The sequence below is a fragment of the Thamnophis elegans genome, chromosome 2 (genome assembly GCF_009769535.1).
Source record: "Thamnophis elegans isolate rThaEle1 chromosome 2, rThaEle1.pri, whole genome shotgun sequence".
Lineage (NCBI taxonomy): Eukaryota > Metazoa > Chordata > Lepidosauria > Squamata > Colubridae > Thamnophis > Thamnophis elegans.
In genome coordinates, this window is record NC_045542.1 from 133,674,191 (window position 1) to 133,695,830 (window position 21,640).

A 21,640-nucleotide genomic window follows, 5' to 3' on the forward strand; every position below is an offset into this window, starting at 1 on the left:
TAAAATTAAATCTTACAATGAAAGAAATGGCAGTGTTTTGAATCTGTCTGATTTCTATTTGCAAAGTTGTTTTACTTGTTCTCCATAGCAACTTCGTGATTTTCAGAAATTAAACATTTTGTATTTGCTGTTAAGTTTTAAGATCAAGACTGCAGCTTTAACGTTTGACAGTTTAAAACAAATTCATTTTGTTCATTTCCAATTCTGCATGGAAGCCTTAAGTAACAGCAATATTAAAACCTTGGAGCAGGTCTCTTGATTTCAAACTTCTTTGCAGTTATGAAGTTTTACCCATATTCATAGGACATTCAGTATAAGCTACTTGCCGTCAACACATGATGGTCTGTTCCGTGTTGTCCCAGCCACTTTCCCCGGTAGACAGGAACACTTTACTGTCTGTGATCTCTCCTCAATTCGATTCTTATTACAACATCTGTGTGCCGCTATAACTTCACACGTTCCTCCTTCTGAAAACAAAGGAAAAACATAATCACTATGATTGCTCTGGGTAGCAAAACAATGATCTAACTACTTTGTATTTGGGTGGAGTTAAAAGATAGGATTTCAAAAATGTAATCTGTGCCTACAATACAATACAGTACAATAAACTCACAATAATATGTGTTTATCCAAAAATACTGGAAAGCGATGCAAAGAAAGTTCAAAAAAATGTTACTTCTTTCTCCAGTCTTCTGAACTATTAGGGAACTACACAATCATGCATGTATAGGTGTGTCTATCTGCAACCTAGCTATGAGCTGACTCTTTGTTTAATATCTAGGATGATCACTGTTTTATCTTTTTAATATAAAGAGACATGGTGGCACAGTAGTTAGAATGCAAGATTGTGGATTGATTCTGCCCACTGCCAGGAATTGAATCCTTACTGTTTGAAGGATAATTCAACCTTCCATCCTTCTGAGGTCAGTAAAATAAGGACCCAGATTGTTGGGGACAATATGCTGACTCTATAAGCTGCTTAGATAGGGTTGTAAGGGACTAACAAGCAGTATATAAGGCTAAGCGCTATTAACCATGGTTTTCTGTCCAACCTTGGTTCCAAAGACAAATTGTGCTTATTTACCGTATAATCCTAACCCTATCCAAGAGGAGATCCAAAAGGAGAGGAACCTGAACTCGAGATACTTCTCCACCATCACAAAAAAGGGAAGGTAAGACAAAACTCAAATTCGCATACACATACATGATTCTATACCATTCTCAAACTCTTCATCTTGTTAACCTGGAGTTGCAGTCATATCATAAACAAGCCCAAGAGCCCGCCACCACCACCATATGAGTATGAAGATAGGTAAATAAATCTGACAGAAGTTACACTGCAAAAAAAAAAACAGGATGAAAGCAAATTCTATTATCTAAAGACATAAATACTAGTTGAAAATTAATTGTCAGTAAATTAATTGATGGATTGGATGGCCCTGATTGTCAGCAATGTACTTTGAGATCCTGCTCCTGAAGAACTGGTGATGAATATGAAACTGGGTCAAAGAGACAACCTGAGGATCCAGCTGGTGTTCTGATTCTCCTGCTGTCCATTGAAATTTCTTAGGGGCTCCTGGTTCTGATTTTTGGGCTGCTGGTAGAGCCTCCCCCAACTTTTCGTTGGTAAGGAATTTCAGTTTCTATTTCTTGAGATCTAAGGCCCAGGAGTTCATTGCCTTCAGGGCAACCATGAGCTAATCTCAGGAAATCTGTAGAACCAACCCATATAGCTGGTTTTATATTAGATCTTGGTTATGTCCCAAAGATGTTACATAGATTTCTATCACCTCCTTGCTATGGTCAGATCCCACCTAGTTTAAGATAACATGGAGTACTACCTGGACTTTCATGGAATGAATGGACCCATTGCAATGATCTGCCCCAAGCATCTAAAGGGCTGGTATTTTTTGGATCCATAATTTTAATGCAGTCAATCTCTAATATCTCATTGGGAATAAGAATTTCGGTCTGAAATCCTGGGCATACAATATGGCCATCAGTGCAGCCAGGTTTGAATTATATGAACTAGATGGATGGCTTTGATATTATAGCATTTTCAAATTCCTTAAGTTTACAGATGAAGATAAGGTCTTGCAATATCATAGGTTCAAGGATCTCCAACCTTGGCAACTTTACCATTTGTGGACTTCAACTCCCAGAATTCATCAGCTTAGTGTAGCTCAGTAATTCTGGGAGTTGAAGTCCAAAAGTCATAAAGTTGCCAAGGTTGGAGATCTCTGGCTTAGATATAGAGGTAGTCCTTGACTTATGACCACAATTGATCCCAATTTCTTTTGTTGCTCAGTAAGACATTTGTTATGTAAGTTTTGCCCCATTCCACGGCCTTTCTTGCCACCGTTGTTAAGTTGGAATAACTTTATTGTCACTAATCGGTGTACATTAAAATGAAATTTTGTTGTTAAGTGAATCACTGCAGGTGTTAAATTAGTAACACAGTTGTTAAATGAATCTGTCTTTGCTTGTGAGAAGGTCACAAAAGGGAATGCTGTGATGCCAAGTCACTGTAGTCATCATAAATGTGAGTCAGTTGTCAAGCATCTAAGTTTAGATCACATGACTGTGGGGATGCTGAACAGTCGTAAGTGTGAAAAATGGTCATAAGTCACTTTTTTCAGTGCTGTTGTAACTTTGAACACTCACTAAATGAATTGTAAGTCGAAGACTATCTGTACTCCTTCCTGAATGTTGCAGGGTACTGACAGATGTGGTATGGCTAGTTAGAATCTGTATTGCAGATAAGAATGAAACTACATACTACAGTATGAGCTGTGGTTGTGCAGTGGTTAGAATGCAGTACTACTTCTGCTGATTGCTGGTTGCCTGCAGTTTGGCAGTTCAATTCTGACCAGTTCAAAATTGACTCAGCCTTCCATCCTTCCGAGGTGGGTAAAATGAGGACCCAGATTGTTGGGGGCAATAGGCTGACTCTGCACTTGGTGCCTTAAAACTGTGAGATTGTTGCATGTTTACTTAATTGTCATCTTTGGCCTGAGAATCACAGATTCCTATCTCACCCCCTCAGCTCTTGCAAGTACACAGAGCTGCAAGAAAAGCTGCATGAATTGGTTATTAGTCCAAGCAGCCACTGGGTAAGGAAAACTATTGGTCAGAGTGTCCTATCAGCTGACAGAAACCCAAGACTTTGAGCACTAAGTGCCAGAGTCCATAATGCCCATGTAATGCTTAAGTGTTTTCATGCACAACTTTAAAAGCAAATCATGTAACCCGATGCCAAAATGAGCTATACAAGCATAATGTTGGAGAAATGTATATAAAAACCCTGAGCAAAATTGATGGATCTAACCATTCCTTCCTGTGCTAGATATATTTCAAACTATGCAGATGATCAATATCTCTTCGGAAATATCATAGCAATTAAGCGATATCAGGATCTCTCTTGCAACTCCTTAATGTCACCTGTGTCACAATGACCTTATTGGGGATGGGTGGTGGTGGTTGGTTTCCATTTTTGATGTATTGTTCTTGAGATAAGCTGGCCTTTCGAACAAGAAGGTGGAACCAGCCCAGCCACTTTAAATGTCATATCCTAAAACTGCTTTCTAAGAGTCAACCCCTATTGTTTGTAGAAAAAAGCTTGATGTAATTTTAAATATTCAAACCTTCAGCTCTCAGGGTTGAGTCGATCAAAGCTGGTTAATGTCTGTTAAGGTAAAAGACTTTAGGTCATGCTCTCAGGGGGTTCAATATTGATGAGTTTGCAAACCGAAAGCAAGATAGACCGCAAGGTTAATATTTAATTCTTCTCATCAAGAACAGTTTCCTGTATGGCACAGATACAGCTTTAGTTGTCTCTGATGAAAACTCTTTCTGGGAGCTTTATCAAAGCCCATGGCATTCTACTCCCTTTAAATCTCTCGTAGCAGAAATGCAATGTGAAAGAATTAACATCTCCTGAGATCCAAGCTTTGAATTTTACAGAAAGAAACTGTATGTAAGACCTGTTCATTCATTCCCATCCGTTGACATTAAAAGGAGTTAATTGTTATGGTTAGTATCAGAACCTTCAAGGTATCAAGCACAGTAATCTTTCTAAGATCATCTGCAATTACACTTCTTAACTGTTATTTTTGCTGTTGCTTTCTTTTTCATAATATGCAAATAGAAAAAAAAGGGGTGGTTCAGTGGTTAAGAAGCTGAGCTGGTCAGCTGGAAAGATGACAGCCTGGGTTTGAAATTCAAGCATTGTGCAATGGGTTAAGCTCTGTTACTCACCCCAGCTTCTGCCAACCTAGCAGTTATAAAGCATGCAAATGTGAGTAGGAAGTTTACTGCATTCCATATTTTCATGCTGACCACATGATGATGGAAATGTCTCTCAGACAATGCAGGCTCCCTCGGCTGAGAATTAGAGATGAGCACTGCCCCCATGAGTTGGGGTGGACAGGGGAAACCTTTTAACTTTTGAATAGGAAAATTTTTGCTATTGTTCAATTGCTCAGTCATGTATGACTTTTCACAACTCCATTGAACATAGCATGGCTCTCCTGTTCTCCACTGTCTCCCGGTGTTTGCCCAAATCCATGCTCCTTGCGTTGATGACACTATCTAACCATCTCATTCTCTGCTGCCGCCTTCTCCTCTTGCCTTTATGTTTCCTAACATCAGGGTGTTTTCCAATGTGTCCTATCTTCTCATTTGTGACTAAAGTATTTCAGCTTCAGTAACTGTTCTTTCAAAGAACAGTCAAAGTTGATTTCCTGTAAGATTGACTGATTTGATCTCCTTGCAGTCCAAGGGACTCTCAAGAGAATTCTCTAACATCAGAATTTGAAAACATCAATTCTTCGGCACTCAGCCTTCCTTAGGGTCCAATTCTCACAGCCATACATTACTATTTCGAAAACCATAGCTTTAACTACTGTATATGGATCTTTGTTGGCAAGCTGATATCTCTACTTTATAATATGCCACTTAGATTTGCCATAGTTTTCCTCCCAAGGAGTAAGCCACTAAATTTCATGGCTGCAGTTGCCATCTGCAGTAATCTTGGAGCTTAAGAAAAGTAAAATATGTTATTGCTTCAATTTCTTCCCCTTCTGTTCTGTAGGAACCCTTCAAAGCCGGAAGGGAAAATTTAGGAAACCAAATATTTTCATCCAACTTTGCTGCTAGGAATTTTTGCATGCCTTAACAGAGGCTGTTTTTCTATACTTGTTGTACAATGTATATTCAGTTATTTAGATTTTAGTTATTTCACAGTTTCATCACCAGATGTTTGAAATGTTGTAATTTGTTTGCAAATTGTTAACTGTAACACACTTTAGAAGCTTCTGGGAAGCAGGGGGTGAAATATCATTCAGAATGGTTCTATAAATACATAAAGAAAAATCAACTGTCCAGCTCTGCTATTTGCTAATTAGAGCTCTTGGAATAGAAAAGAAAATACCCTACCAGAGTGGGGTTTTTTTCCCCTCTCAACTTTGGCAGCCTATGCAACTATTCAGGCCTTCTGGTGGCTTATTTACATAAAAGATGTACTATAATATTGGTATAATTACAACTGTCCTGATGGTGTATCAGGAGTCTTTTGGATGCTGATGCTGCATCCTGTTAACTTCACAGGAAATCTTTTCCCTAAGATTTGACTTAACCATCTAGTTTTTATTTTAAACTAATTTTTATTTTCAGTATGGTACAGTATTTGTAATCTGGGTCCCTATCTTGCTCTCTGAGGGATGTTTTGCTGAGAGAATTTGTGAGATCTGAGACAGCTTCATGGCTCTCCTCAGTTAGTACAATATTCTGCTCACTACAGTAGAATCCTGTGTCATCTTTAAATGCCTGGTATCAAGTGTCCAAGGCTAAGGTCATTGGAAAGCCTGGCTAATAGATTCTGGAACACTTGTGCAACCTGCTTTACCGAGAATAACTTTATATTTGAAGTGATGTCTAATCCAGTTAACAGGAAAAGGAACCTAAGAAGAAAACTGGATCATAAAATTGCTTCTTTTAATGGAATAACAGAATAATAGAGTTGGAAGGGACCTTGGAGGCCTTCTAGTTCAACCCCCGATTCAAACAGGTGACCTGCTGCCATGTCAGACCAATGGTTGTCCAATCTCTTCTTTAAAAAACCTCAGTAATGGAGCACCCATGACTTCTGAAGGCAACTGGTTTTTTAATTGTCAGGAAATTTCTCCTTAGTTCTAGGTTGTTTCTCTCCTTGATTAGTTTCTACCCATTGCTTCTTGTCCTGCCTTCAGGTGCTTTGGAGAATGGTTGACATCCTTTTCTTTGTGGCAAGCCTTGAGATATTGGAACACTACTATCACATTATCCTTCTTTTCATTAAACTATACATTAAAAGTTTTTAAAATTGCTGTATTATACAAAATGAAAGGGAAATATAAGATAAGATATGTGTTACATACATACATACATACATACACACATATACATACACACACATTTGTGTGTATATAAACATATGCATTATGCACACATATTCTCTGCTTCTGAGTATATATATACATAGATGTACAAAAACATGTACCCTGTTTTCCCCCAAATAAGACCCAATTGGAAAATAAGCCATAGCATGATTTTTCAGGATGCCCATAATATAAGTCCTACCCCAAAAAATAAGATCAAGTTAAGATCATCAACCTGATGGATGCATTTAGTACTGTATTTTCCAGAAACAACACCTAACTATAAAATAAGCTCCAATGCATCTTTTGGAGCAAAAATTAATATAAGACCCAGTCTAATTTTTGGGGAAACACGGCATAAGCTTTTAAATATATATAAAAACACATACCCACACAGAGAGAGCTTTAAACATGGCATTAATGCTTGACCATATGGAATAATACTGATCAGTCTTTCCACTTCAGCAATAAACAAGCCAGTTTGTAAGTGGAGAGTGAACACGAACAATCAATATAAGATTGTAAATCCAGGATTGCATCATTTTTCTATCACAAAAGAATAATATTGTTGCTGTGTTCCATATTTGGTAAATCCATAGTCCTTTATATGGTGATAATTTCTAATTGTTTGGCATACAATTCACAGTTACTTCCACATTTTTACAACATGTTACTCTTCAAAACTATTAAGGGCAGTAAATACAAATGGGACAATGGGAAGTCCTTATCAAATGGATACATTTTCCCTCCATCATTTGATATTTCCAGAATAATAAAATTGAGAGCAAAAATTAAAATAAAACATTCTGTATACAGACCTGTATTTGAAGTGTGGTCTGATTCAGTTAAAAGGTGATGGAACGTAAATGAAAATGTGAAAAATGTTGAATTAGCCTCATGTACATATAATAAAAAAGGTTACAAAATCTTTATATATTTGTTAAACAGAATTTATAACCTGGCCACACTCGGAGCCACTAATATAGTCCTTCAAATGTCCATCTTAATTCTCTTCTTTAATCGCTTACAAAAATACAGTAGATTTTCAATAGTCCAAATCACAATTTAACACTAACAGTAATTTAAAAGTTTTTAATACTGCTAATGCATCTGGACCAAATGTAAAATCAAAAACTCTTTTAATTGCATATACTGTCATCCCACAATTTTGGACAATCAAGATTCTTCTTGAAGGAGTTCAGTTGGTTTCAGAGGTGGTATTATATATTCTATGTATTATATATACATATATTCGAGAGGTTCCACCCAGATATCATTACGGATACTCTGCGCATGCACAGAAAGTTCTGTGCATGCCCAGAAGCACTGCATGCACGCTCTTGGTTCTAATCCAGTAGCAAAGATAAGAGGAAACCATTACTGGTTGGTTTAAAGTACAATTAGTAATAAGAGACAAAATTATACTTCTACGCAAACACCATGTAGATATAACATATGATCTTTAATGCTGGGCATACAATTGATATTTATTATTTACTTGTAGTATTTATAAACCAATTTGACAAGGACTCCAGGAGGTTGTTTATTCTAAATATAAAGTCTATAAAACTAGCCATAAGCATGCTGATGAAGAGACAGCATAAATTCTGGTGTCCTTATTTTTTTTAAAAAAAAAACATACCATAATTGACTAACATTAATAAAAAAAAATATTAAAATCTGTGGGGAAAAGCTCAGTGTTGACCACCTTCCTGGATGTCACAGAGAATGGTGCAATCTGGTTCTCCAGAGATATGCAGGATAAAATAAAAAAAGCATCATGCTGCTTCATGGGATTGATTGATTATTTATTTACTTACTTTTGAAATTTCTAGGCTGCCCCAAACTGTCATGACTCTGGACAGTTCACAAAACAATACAGCAAAATTGCACAAAGCCTAAAAAAAATGATCCAAGTCTGGAAAATCAAGAACTGCTCCAAAACTCCCATCCAAAGTGTTCATCATCCAGTCTAACCTATGCCTGGGGAACGTGTTTAATTGCTCATTTATGTAGGGCCAGAAATTGGAGGAACATGGGAGTTTGGGTCCCGAGATATAACATATCATCTCTGTATAGAAATAGGCTGCGTTTACCTCCAGGTTCTTTAATGCCCAGATTGCTCTTAAAGACCTGATGTGATGGCCCAATATTAGACTAAATATATGAGATAGAAGGCATCCTTGACAAGATTCATGAGACATCTTGAAAAGTGAGGACGTAATTCCCTCTCTTGTCCCAAAGGTGATTTTTCAAAGAGCAACTGGACTTTGTTTTTGAAGCGAAATGTCTTCAAGGAAAAACAAAGTCCAGTTGCCTTTTGAAAAAGCATCTTTTCATGCCATGACCTGGATGATTGAAAATCTCCATAGACAATTCCCTCTCTTCTTTCTCTTACTAAAGGATAAGAGTACCAAGTGTCAGTGCTCGAAACACTGAATTTTCATACAAAAGAAGTTAGATCTTGTTCCAAAGGTTTCTTCTGGGATCTGTGAGACACCCCACACATGCACCACCAATTCACGATATTGAATTACAAAATTGACAGTTGTATAATATTATCCAAGGCTTATTGCCCTTTCATAAAACCAGATTGCACAGGAGACATAAAATGTCTTCCAGTGTTTCTGTCAAAATTTTGGTATCAAGCATTTAGGAAGGAAATTAGACAGCACCTTGTACAATCTGTAGAAACTTTAACAGCTTTCAGATATCAGTAATATAAAATTCCTTGTAGGAATTTGGAAAAAAAACCTGTTCAAAAGAACAGTAGGTTTACAAGCAATATATTTCTTATATCACCCAATAGGATGACCACTGGGACTTTGAAGCTTTTCCTATTTTTATAGATTTAATAGAATCTATTATTTCCTGAAAAATTACATGTGGCTAGAGTGACCATGTAGTGTTGGGTAGTTTTTGGAAGAGTTATGTTATTTTTTAAAATGATCGTTTTCATTCCGAGTGATCTTTGACTTATTATCATGAGTTTAAAGTAAAACATGAAAAATTGCTGATTAGATTGTAAAGGATAAAATGTGTAGCTCAAGGTTGGAATGAGGGAGTCCTTGGTGCTCTCTGAGCTTGATTGTTTCTTGCAGACGTTTCATTACCCAAACTAGGTAACATCATCAGTGCACAAATATGTGCAAGAAAACAATTTAAGTTCAGAGACCACCAAGGACCCCTTAGATCACAATCTGTTTGTCTCCTCTCTACTGTAACATTTTAAATTGTCTTTTAAAAAAATGATTCTTTCTCCTAGGTCTGGGTTAGACTGATATCATTTGTGGGCCACTGTTTTGTCCGGTTGTGTTCTGTTCAGTTTTGTACTATTTTTTTTCTTGATGTGTAAGCGTTGCATTGGTTTTAATTGTATGTTGTCCAGAGTCTAGGCTGAGTGAGCCAGGATTGATAAACCTAAATTGCAAATAATAATAAATAAATAATCCTGGGCCTCTTTGGTAGTAGAAGTAATATGACTTTATTGCTGCTGTTTCAGGTGATAGTCTTATAATTTACCTCAGGGGTGCCAAACCTGCGGCCTGCAGCCAGATGCGTCACGTGCTGGTCCCCCCCCCCACCCTGGTTTAGCGAAGGAGGGAAAAGTCCGGATATGTCACGTGATGCCGCTGTGACAATGCGAATTTGGCACCCCTGATTTATCTAATATCCTCTTTTCTCAAAATCTTTGCTGGAGACAGAACAAGATTACTTCATCTCTTTTGTTTGTATCGCTAACAAGCTTTATTGAATTGTTTGCACTACTCAACCATTTGAGAAGACAGATCTGGATATGCTATTTTCTTCTTTGCATTTGAGTCTTGCTATAATTAATGCAGGACATTATCCCTACTCTATATTTTAAAAAACTTACAGAATAAGGTAGAAACAAACCCATGTCATAAGCAATTTCAATTTCCAAATTGCACTGGAGCTGCAGTTTAAGAAATGAAATAAAAATCTCACATATACATGTCTTTGTTAAAGATTGCTACAATAGATAATTTTTAAATGAAAATTGAATGTTTAAATAGATCACCCCACCTTCAAAAATGGTTGTTTTTCTTTTTTCTTTTCAAAACTGTATTGGTGACATATTGTCGTTTAGAATTTTCAAGCCAGGTAAATTCTATTTCATGTGAATTCATCACTAAACTTCTAAATCAACTTCTGCTGATTTCTCTGTTCCACTAGAAAATCAAGTCTTTGCTTCACAGCCCTCCCATTTCATTTCTTCCACTGTGGTTTTTATCTGTATGAATTCAGCTGGTGCCATAACTCCGTAAAAATGAGGAAGAACTGTTGAAGTCACCAGCGATCTACATAAACTTTCTTTTGCTGTAACTTTCCCTGTAACCTCTTCTTATGGATTAAGAAGAATAACGTTCAGCATTTTCTTTGGCTTCCAGAAGCTTTGATGAGGATAGGGATATTTCTTCTTCCCCAAGTTTTCTGCCTTCACAGCCTCATACCATAATTTATCATCCCAGAACAGTAATTTAAATGATGAAGGACAAAGGGGGCCTTTTGCATACAAATTAAGCAATAGGACTTATCAAAAGATGAGAAAATCACCCCTTAACTTGCAAGAGTATTGAGTTTGTACATTCAGCATCTTGCTAAATTAATCAAAATTAATTTTTAGCAGAAGGCCAACAGAATGTATTGGGCATTGGGTCATGTACACCCTGGATACATTTTCATTAGCATATACCAATCGGTAAATTTTCATTTTGTTTGCTTCTCTTGTAATGGATTCTTTGGAACAAGGCAAATTTCTCAAGTTGAAGAATAAAAAGTCTAGGAATTAATACCGGAAAGGTGATTGGTAGATTGGTCAGTCCTATGGTGCTAACATAAATAGCTATGATTATTTTGAGAAAAAGAAAAAGATAGGGTTGGGAGAAATGGAAGATTTTGTTATTCAACTTTATTTCAAGTGGCTGTGAGTTGTTATGTCAGTAATCAACTATTCAGCTTCATACCAGTAAGATCAAAGGAAAAGGTGGTAGAAAAAGCAGTGGGTTTAAATTGTTATGGTGTGAGAATTTTTTTTCTTGGAAAATGGACAGCTGTCTAATAAACATACAAAAAACATTCTTACACTGAGAACAACCAATGGTTTCATTTGGCTTCAGTCTAAATTACAATAAAGATTCTTATCTATCCACTTCATGTTCAATTGTAGAGAGAATTCTGCCAAGTCTGAACCGAATAAAGGAAACAGTGTTTGAACCAAGTTTGAATTTAGTAAAGACAACAGTATGTAGTCCGGCAAACTCAGCTCTGGCTAAGTGTTGTGTAGTGTATGAGTGGGCTGCCTTTAACTGGAGAATAGCCCCGTCAGCGGCCTGTGGCATCATTTCAGTTCAATCCCACATCATAAAATAAATTCTGCTGCTTTTTTCCTCTCAAAGCAGAAAACAGAGGCAGGTAGAGAGATTGCACTGATTATAATCCAAAGAAATTCTTAAGGAGCTCTAACAGTCCCTGAGAATGTATTTTAACAGGAAGATTTTTCACAAAGGAGAAAAATGCTCAGGAATTTGAAAGAAAGTTTAGCCTTCCAATAAGTAGAAGAAGGCTAAATATTTATAGTGATGTATGTAATTATAAGCTGCTAAACTGTTGGACATGTTTGGGCTTCTTTTTAATTCATTTTTGGTGCCACTAGTCTTAATATGTTCGTATTCTTTTCCCCCCTTTTAAATAGTGAAGGAATATGGAACTTTTTAACATAAACAAACAGCCACAATGACTCAGATGAAAGGGGAAATTAAAGTGTTCTAAATGTATATTCTAGTTCGTAGGCTTCTAAAAATGGATTATTGATTCAGGTTTTTTGCAACTCCCACAAAAACATTATTGTCCCTGTCATAATGCCTTTTAAGGAACTTGTATAAAATGTGCCTTATTGACCTCATAAATTATAACCATACCAACAATTTGAAATGTTCTCAAGAAAGATGGTAGGGTATCCCTAAACATTTCATAGTCTGCAAAACAGTTCATCTCCCGGCTATGCATAAGTAAGTTGAAAATGCTCCCTTGGCATGAAGAATGGGTATGCTGGCCCTTAGTAAAGAAATGTTTTGAAAAGTGTGGGATTTCTCCCCCCTCTTCAACATAAATATGGGAATTTTAGTTTCTTATTATGTCTTTGGTTGCTGCAACTTCTGCATTTTAGAGCATGGCAAGAATATTTATCTGGGTAGGTGAAAAATCTGCCAGAAGATTTAGATTTAGAAGGTAGAACTAGCATTCCAGACAAAACAGAAAACAGAAAGCCTGTTTTAAAGTAGTCACCCAAAACTATGTGCTAACAAAAGAAAGGTATAATTCCTGATCAAACACTTTCAGTGCAACATATTCAGGCCCATGTATTAATTAAGAAACTAATTGCTATTTTCATACCATTATTCGAGATAAAATCATGGTGAATCCAGAGGAGAAAAATGCAGCAACCGAAAAGTCAAGGGGGTAGGGGATTGCAAATCATCCCCTTTCTTGCTCATTATCAATATGGTGCTCTTCTGCACCATATGCATTCTGCATTCTATGGTGCACTACGGATGTGTGTTGCCCCAAAGGAGGCAGGAGACTTTATCTGCCCACATCACCTGCAAAAGCAACAGATGTCTCTAGCATCCACTAGGTTGGAATCTCGTGGGAGGAGGCCGAGGGTGTGATATATTGTATGGAGTTCAATTCTCCCACAGAGGAACATAAGATAATCTGGGAACAATCACCTGTCACCCAGGCCTAATTTATATTGATACATTTATGACTTAGGTTGGAATTGTATGGTCTCTAAGGCAACATTTTAGGAGACAAGACTCCAGCCTGGAAGAGGAAATTTACCCCACATGGACTAATCATAACAACAAGAAAGTGGCAGCATGTCTATGATGACATCATCATGCAAACACCACAATCATACTTGCATTCTAACATCTGATACAACTATGTAAGTCTCATAGCATTTGCAGAATGACAGCACACAGATCTTCTCAATTGACCTCTGTGGATGGCCACTTGAAGGAAGATAAATGGAGACACAGCTGGAGTTGGACAAATGATGAGCTGAAGATCTCAATCTCCCAACCCACATGGCAAGCAGACAAGGGTAGTCTTCTCACATATTCCCTCCATTCGCAAATCATTTAATGCCTATTCTTTGAATTATATCATCTTTCCTCCAATTCACTGTTTTTTTAAACGTTAATACATTAAAACACACTAAGTTTTTCACAATCATGAATGTAACACTAGAGGAATGAATATTTATTGAAAATTTAATTGAAAGTCTGAATACTTGAAAATAACAGCATTTATAACTCTATTGTAAAGCCATATTACCAAGTCATGTCACAAATAGAAATATGCATTTCTTAGAAGAAATTAGCATGAGTTTATTAAGAATTAAGTCATAGTAAAACAACTTGGTCTGCTTTTGGACTGAATAATCCATTTACTTTTTTCTTTTTGGAATTATTGACAAACATGTCTAGAGAAGAGTAACTAATATGCCAAGCTGATAAGGGATGAAATATAAACCTATGAAGAGCAGTTGGAAGTCTTGGGTTTATAGTAGTGTAGGTGGCATAGTCATCTATTCCCAGATTGATGATACCAAAATATGTTGGAGTCCTAGTGGACAACCATTTAAATATGAGCCAGCAGAGTGCAGCTGTTGCCAAAAAAGCCAACACATATCTAAGCTGCATAAACAGAGGGACAGAATCAAGATCACACAAAATGTTAATACCATTTTATAATCCCTTGGTAAGGCTACACTTGGAATACTGCATTCACTTTGGGTTTCCACAGTGTAAAAAAGCTGTTGAGACTCTAGAAAGAGTGCAGAGAAGAGCAACAAAGATGATTAAGGGACTGGAGGCTAAACATATGTTGCAGGAACCGGGTATGTCTAGTTTAATGAAAAGAAGGACTAGGGGAGACATGATAGCAGTGTTCCAATATCTCAGGGGCTGCCACAAAGAAGAGGGAGTCAAACTATTCTCCAAAGCACCTGAAAGCAGGACAAGAAGCAATGGGTGGAAACTAATCAAGGAGAGAAGCAACTTAGAACTAGGTGTCAGCCCTCAGGCTGCCATCCAGGGGGAACCTGTCTATCACCATGCCCGCTCGGCCATGCTTACATGTCACTAATGCTGCCACATTGATGTTGCCTCTCTGATGTCAATTGAGCCTGTAGCTGCATGTGGCTCTTCAACTCAGAAGCAACTGCCTACTCTGATGTAACTCTTTTGCTCGGATGCGGCTAACCAGGAAAGAGGCTATGATGACACTCAGTGGGGGTGTGGCTGAGGATGAGGGTCATGGTGATTGGTGAAGGTGGGTGGGTGTCATCTGGGTGGAGTTGTGGGTGGAGCTGGGTGGGGTATATATGGGTGATGGTGTTAACTTGGTTAGAACTGACTTGGATTTGATTACCTTTGTATCATTGTCATTTAGTGCTGGTTATCACATAGTTTCTTAGATAGAGATAAAAGTTTTTCACCAAAGAAACTGAATCTCTATTTGTATGCAACATGAATGCAGGACCGTGACACTAGGGAGAAATTTCCTGATAGTTAGAACAATTACTCAGTAGAACATTTTGCCTCCAGAAGTTGTGAGCGCTCCAACACTGGAAGTTTTAAAGAAGATGTTGGATAACCATTTGTCTGAAGTAGTGTTGGGTTTCCTGCCTAAGCAGGAGGTCGGACTAGAAGACCTCCGAGGTCCTTTCCAACTCTGTTATTCTATTCCTATTCTATTCTATTCTCTGCTCTGCTCTGCTATGCAATGCTATGCTATTCTAAATAATTAAATATGCATTTTGATGTCTCTAGTTTAAGCTCTATCTCTGAATTGTGACACTGCAGGGTAATAGACAAGGGATACAATTTATATCATGGTTTATATTTTATCAGCCCCTCTTGTCCTTCTTCATGGATGTCTATGATTGGGTAAGTTTATCTTGGAGAAGATAGAAGACATGATAGCCTTCAGGCATCCAAAAATTTGTCTTATAAAAGATAGAACCAAATTGTCCCAGAGGAGAGGACAAGAAACAATGGGTTTAAATGTCAACGTGGTAGAGTTTAATTGGATCTCAGGGGAAAAAAATGTTTCCACCATGGGACAGACTCCACTGAAGGAGTTGGAGAGTCATACTAAGTGGATTTAGATAATTTCCAGGGTTTCTTTTTCTTCATTTTTTTCCTATGATTGTAGGTGAAACATTTTATTCCTAATAGGAACCTTCTATGTGTAACAATGACATAAAGAATATCATCAGCCGAAGGTTTGTCCTCACATGCCTAGAGGAAGCCGAAAGCTATTTCTTCATCACATACATCTCTCTCTCTATCTGGTTTGGAAGTAATAATAGTATATTTTATAGTTCAGAATTATAACATGCTGCTTACCAAATGTTAACACTAAGCAAATGCTGTTACATTTTATTTTGAAGACCTGATTTGATGACACGCTGTGGAAGTCATTAACAATGACTGAGGCAGGTAAACTTAAGTCTTTTTTTTTTTAAAAAAAAAACAGGGATGGCAATTTAATCGTATTTGACTCTGCTGCGTTGCACAGAGCTTCCTGCGGCAATCAGAGAAGTTGTTTATCAAAATGATGAACAAGTTTTCATTTTGCTTCCCTGAATGCATGAATATGATCTGAAGCTAAGACCATCAAGAATTCACTTACTCTGGCCACCAGGCACACATTAAGCTATTCAGGGCCATCTGTGCTTGGAAAAAAAAATCAGCTTAATGGACATTCCTAGAGTAGGCTGGCCATAAAGAATGCATGCATGTGAGTGAGCATATCAGTTGTAGCTGAACACTGTGGATGCTTCTTGGGTGTGTAAATAAAAGCTGGTAAATGTCATATGTGTGTATGTATGTGTATATGCCTATATAGATCTTGTACACTAATGCTGATTTTGTGTGCTTCAGTTCAAAAACTAGAGAATTGCATACACCACATTTAGCAACAAGGAACTTTTCCTCTAATTAATAGTCCTATGAATTTGGAGGCAAAAACCCCCTGAGCTCAGCTCTAGAAAGAAACAACAAAACAGGCTGTTGGCAAAGATGAAACTAATTGCTTTCTGATGGACAAAATAGTTCCTCTTGGTTGCTGCAACTTTTTGTGAGCAAAAAATGGACTGTGTAGTCTTTGATAAAGAAATGTTCTCCTTGGATGATTGTGAAAGGGTGGTGGCACAGTGGTTAGAGTGCACTACTGCAGGCTACTTCTGCTGACTGCCGGCTGCCTGCAATTCAAATTGCAGTTCAAATCTCGCCAGGCTCAAGGTTGACTCAGCCTTCCATCCTTCCAAGGTGGGTAAAATGAGGACCCAGATTGTTGGGGACAATATGCTGACTCTGTAAGCCACTTAGAGAGGGCTGTAAAGCACTGTGAAGTGGTATATAAGTCTAAGTGCTATTGCTATTGTGAAAGAAATGAGCAAACAATTTTTGAAATATTAAAAAGGCAGAATATTATATTTCCCTGTATGAGAATTAGAGAAACATGCTCTTGGAAATCATGTAATAGAATCAATGACTAAAAAGGGACATTTGATAAGAGTAGTTGACTCAATGAAGTCTTCAACTGATATTGGAATCTAAGTGACAAATCAGGGGAATTAGGACAGAACACCTTGTGCTGTTCCTCAATGCCTGGCCTCCCATTCCCTTCAACATTATAGGCCTCTATGAAATTATCTCTTGTGAAGGGAATTCAGAGTTGCTATTTATTGGGATTTAAGGATGATTGAGGAGCATAGGAGACATCACAACCATAGTCTAACCCCACCCGAATGATGAATGAATGTTGCTTAGTATTTTACTTCTATGTATTGTTTGTGTCTATTGTCTGTATACCCCCCCCCCCTCATTTTATGTAAGCCGCCCTGAGTTCCCTCAGGGAAAAGGGCGGCCTATAAGTATTAATAAATACTCAAATAATAAATAAATAGCTCTGGCCTCTTTGGTGGCCTAAACTAAGAAATCTCACAAAAAAGACTGTTTTGGAGGCCAGCAAAGAGGCAAGAAGGGGTAAACCATGGTTATGTGCTCGTTTTTAACAATCTAGACTTGTTTCATAAATGGGTTAAATATAAAACATACAAACAAAAGTAGATAAGCTACAATGGAATGTATATATTTAATAAGCACTTCTTGAAATGCCAATGAACAAAATTCTCCATTAATCTGAGGATGTAATCTGAACCAAGGGTATGTTCTTTGGTGCTTTGGTGCTCTCTGAGCTTGTTTGTTTTCTGGCAGACATTTCAATACCAAATTAGGTAACATAATCAGTGTTAGTAGGAGGTGGTGTTCTCTCTCATTTTATATACTGGTGGCTTGCCTTGTCAGTGTTGGAGTATGTTTGTTGATAGATGAATTCTGTTTCTGAAATAATGACTGTGCTTTAAGATCTCCACCATCTCAAATCAATGCCTTCAATTCCCCTCCCCGCTTTACAGCAGGGATGTCAACCTCAAGGCCCCTGGGCTGGATCTAGCCTACAGGTTGCTTAGATCTGGCCCATGGGGCTGCCCTGGAAACAGTGCAGGACTGGCCTGTGATGCCTCTGCAACAAAAAGAGACCCCAGGAGTGCTTCATGAGCTCCATTTTCAGCCGTGATGGCCTCCTACAGCCCTCTGCTAGTGAAAACAGAGCTCGGAGGAGCTGCACATGCCCAACTGAGCTCCATTTTTGCTGCCAGAGAGCTGCAGGAGGCCATCACAGCCAAGAACTGAGCTCAGGAGCCCTTTTCACTGGAACAGCACTCAGGCCACCACAGGCACCCCTGACATGAGTGAAGTCAAGCTGGCCATTCCCCCCCTGCCCCCCCTCCAAGGTGAAATACAACACAATGAGATCGAGTTTGACACCTCTGATGTAAAGGATGGGCTTTGAAGGGAGGTGATTACTGCCTTGTAATCACTTTCTCTATAGCTATATTTTAAAAGTTTAATTACTCTGTAAGTTAGAGTTTTACTACATTTGCTACTTGTTCATAGAGGACAGATGGACAGAGATTCTCATTCTTACAAACTGAATGTAATCTATTTCTCACTAACATTGGAACTTCAGAAAGCCAGGAATCGTTCTGAGGGAAAGAATTAACCTGCTTTTATAAAATTAACCTTGGCTCTTCACTGCTGCTGTAGCCAAGTTGAACTGTGGACTAATCTAAAAATCACAGGCAAAGGCATTTAAAATCTGGCTTAATTTTTTTTTTAAAGGGAGAGTCCAACTTCAGTGAATCAGCCACAGGGGGAATGCATGCTTTTAATAATTTCTTTGCCTGCCAATTTCCTATTGCAGTTCTCCTCCCCTCCCCTCCAAAAACAGCTGTTCTCTCCATCTGTTTCATGGATACATGATGCTTAAAAACATATCTGGTTAGAGAGCCTCAGGTGATGAGCCAGAGATGCAGTAGAAACTAATATGCCAATGTGGCACAGTGGTTAGGGTCAGTGGTGGTATTCTGCTGGTTCTCACTGGTTTGGGCGAACTGGTAGCGGCAGCTACTGGAGGCTCTGCCCACCTGCCCCAACATAATTCATGACATTCTGCACCTGTGCAGAAGGGGGTACATGTGCGCAAGTGTGCTCATATTTGCAAACCAGTAGCAAAGGTAAGTGAATCCCACCACTGGTTAGGGTAATTGACAAATACTTGGGATATCCAAAAGAAAAAGATACAGGCCCTTTTGACATGAAATATTGCCAAACTAGGTGTCTTTAGTGCTATATTTGAGCAGTTCATTTATCTCACCAACTTTCTATCCAATTCATTAATAAAAATGTTGGGGAATGGAAGGAAGGGAAGATAGCGCATGAAGATGGGAAAGAGAAGACAAAGAAAAGAGAAATTGAGTGGTTTGTAATGATTAAATATCTTAAAAATCCCAACTGTGTGTCTCCCTGCCTCTGTCCAATGTCATCTCAAAAATCAGCCTTACTACAAAAAATAATACATAAATAAATATGCAATCCTTATAGACATATAGTATAGTGTGTAGCTGCTGTCCAATACACATGTACCTCTTAGAAAAGGAAATAAAATATGTCCATGGGTTGGGATAAAAGTGATGCCACACAATTTGATAGACATGCAGATAGACAGACAGAGATAAAGTTATGGAGACCTTTCCAAATAAGATCACATTTTTTTGATCCATAGTCTGCCAGTATTTTAATTCTATCTAGTTTCTACATGAGGCTGCAGAATGAACTAATTATACAGTAAATTGCACATTAAATTAGGGTGAAATCATACCCTAAATTGATTTGTACACTACATTAAGAATTCCATAACTTAACTATTACTATTTTTTTTTCATACTATGAGAAATCTTAAGATTCTTTTCCATCATTCCTTTGAGCTGGTAGGGAAATCTGGCTTTCACTCTGGAATAGTCATCCATCCCATTAGGTGGAAAGATGATATATTGACTGGAAAAGAAGCTCATTATTAGCTTCTTAGACATTTATTAGCAGTTCATGAGACATTACCATTGTCTCTGCAAAATATTAGTGACCTGAAGTCAATGATCAAACATGAAAATAATAGACAATGCTTTATCCTGTCACAGATACGTTCTTGTATCCGTTTGCAGTACTAATATGCAATAATGCAATTTTACTGATATTTATCGATCTCGTGTTCTTTTATGAACATGATAGAGCAACACTGGGCAGGGCAATGCCACAACAAATGTCAATAGAAACAAGCGGCCACAAATTTATGTGTCAAATTAGCGAAATGATACAACTGTTCCCAGGTTATGCTAACAAGGATTTGTGAGAGTTGTTGACATCTTTCTAAACATCTCAAATTAATCTCAGGAGTTGCCACAATGAAGAGGGAGTCAAGCTATTCTCCAAAGCACCTAAGGGCAGGCAAGAAGCAAGAATAAACTAGTCAAGGAGAAAAGCAACTTAGAACTAAGGAGAAATTTTCTGACAGTTAGAACAATTAATCAGTGGAACAACTTGTCTCCAGAAGTTGTGAATTCTCTAACACTGGAAATTTTAAAGAAGATGTCTGATTTGTCTGAAATGCTCCAGGATTTTCTACCTAAGCTGGGGATTGGACTAGAAGACTTCCAAAGTCCCTTCCAACACTGTTATTCTATTCTAACTGCAAAGATGGGCATTGCTTCTCCAATACGTACACTATTAACATTTGATTCACCCTGCTTAGAAGTAACGAGCAAATATTTTAGATCTCTGGTCATATTTGAAAGCATATCAATGACCAATAGGAAAGGAAACATGTACAAAATGAGTAAGGTCAAGCAGAAACATCCAATGATCAGGATGGCAAAATAGTGAGACTGCTGTTTTAGTGAGAATGCTGCTTTTGGGAAGCATTCACTCCTGCATCCTATGTAAGATTACCTATTACCCATTACCACTCTAACAACATTTCTATATTATATTTTTCCAACTAGTTCTCTATTCTTAGAAAATATTTTACCAGGGGACATACATTCATCTACTCCTTTTAGTTCTCTACCATTTATGTATCACTTGCAATGCTTATTCGTGTCATTTTTCTTGTCAAATACAAGTCCCTTGGTCTTAAGGTACATTGATTTCAAACTCATCCTCCTTCTTACATCTCTTGATCCAGAATTTGCTGGAAATCATTTGCCAGCAACGCAGTATTGTTTGCATGCAACAGTAGCCATATTGTCCCCAACCAATAATCCACATCACCAAGTCCCTCATGGACTTCTCTTTGAATGGTAGAGAAGAACACAATATGCAACAGACTCCCATGTTCTGATGTCGTACTTCTAGTCCTTGCAGTATTGCATCTCACCATGCTGGCCTGCTTCTGCTAACTAAAAAGTATTGACATCAAGTCAAAGCTGTGATGTAAACTATTTATATCTAAAAGTCAGGGAACATGATGGTGTAGTGGCTTAATAGGAATAGCACTTAGACTTATATAGAATAATATGCTGCTTCACAGTGCTTTATAGCCCTCTTTTTACAGAGTCAGCCTATTGCCCCCAACAATCTGGGTCCTCATTTTACCCACCTCAGAATGATGGAAGGCTGAGTCAATCTTGAGCCTGTTGAGATTTGAAGTGCCAAATAGCAGGCAGCCACCAAGCATCAGAAGCAGCCCGCAGTACTGCATTCTAATCACTGTGCCACCACGGCTCATGG

At 37.9% G+C, this 21,640-nt stretch overlaps 1 protein-coding gene across 1 annotated transcript in view; it reads right to left on the reverse strand.

Moving 5' to 3' along the window:
• The window catches only part of TAFA1 (TAFA chemokine like family member 1), a 440,952-nt gene that overhangs the window by 60,154 nt on the left and 359,158 nt on the right, over window positions 1–21,640 (reverse strand). Inside the window, exon 2 of the mRNA XM_032239113.1 lies at window positions 327–467. Coding sequence (XP_032095004.1) covers window positions 327–467 — 141 coding nt within the window. The remainder of the gene's footprint in view (window positions 1–326; window positions 468–21,640) is intronic.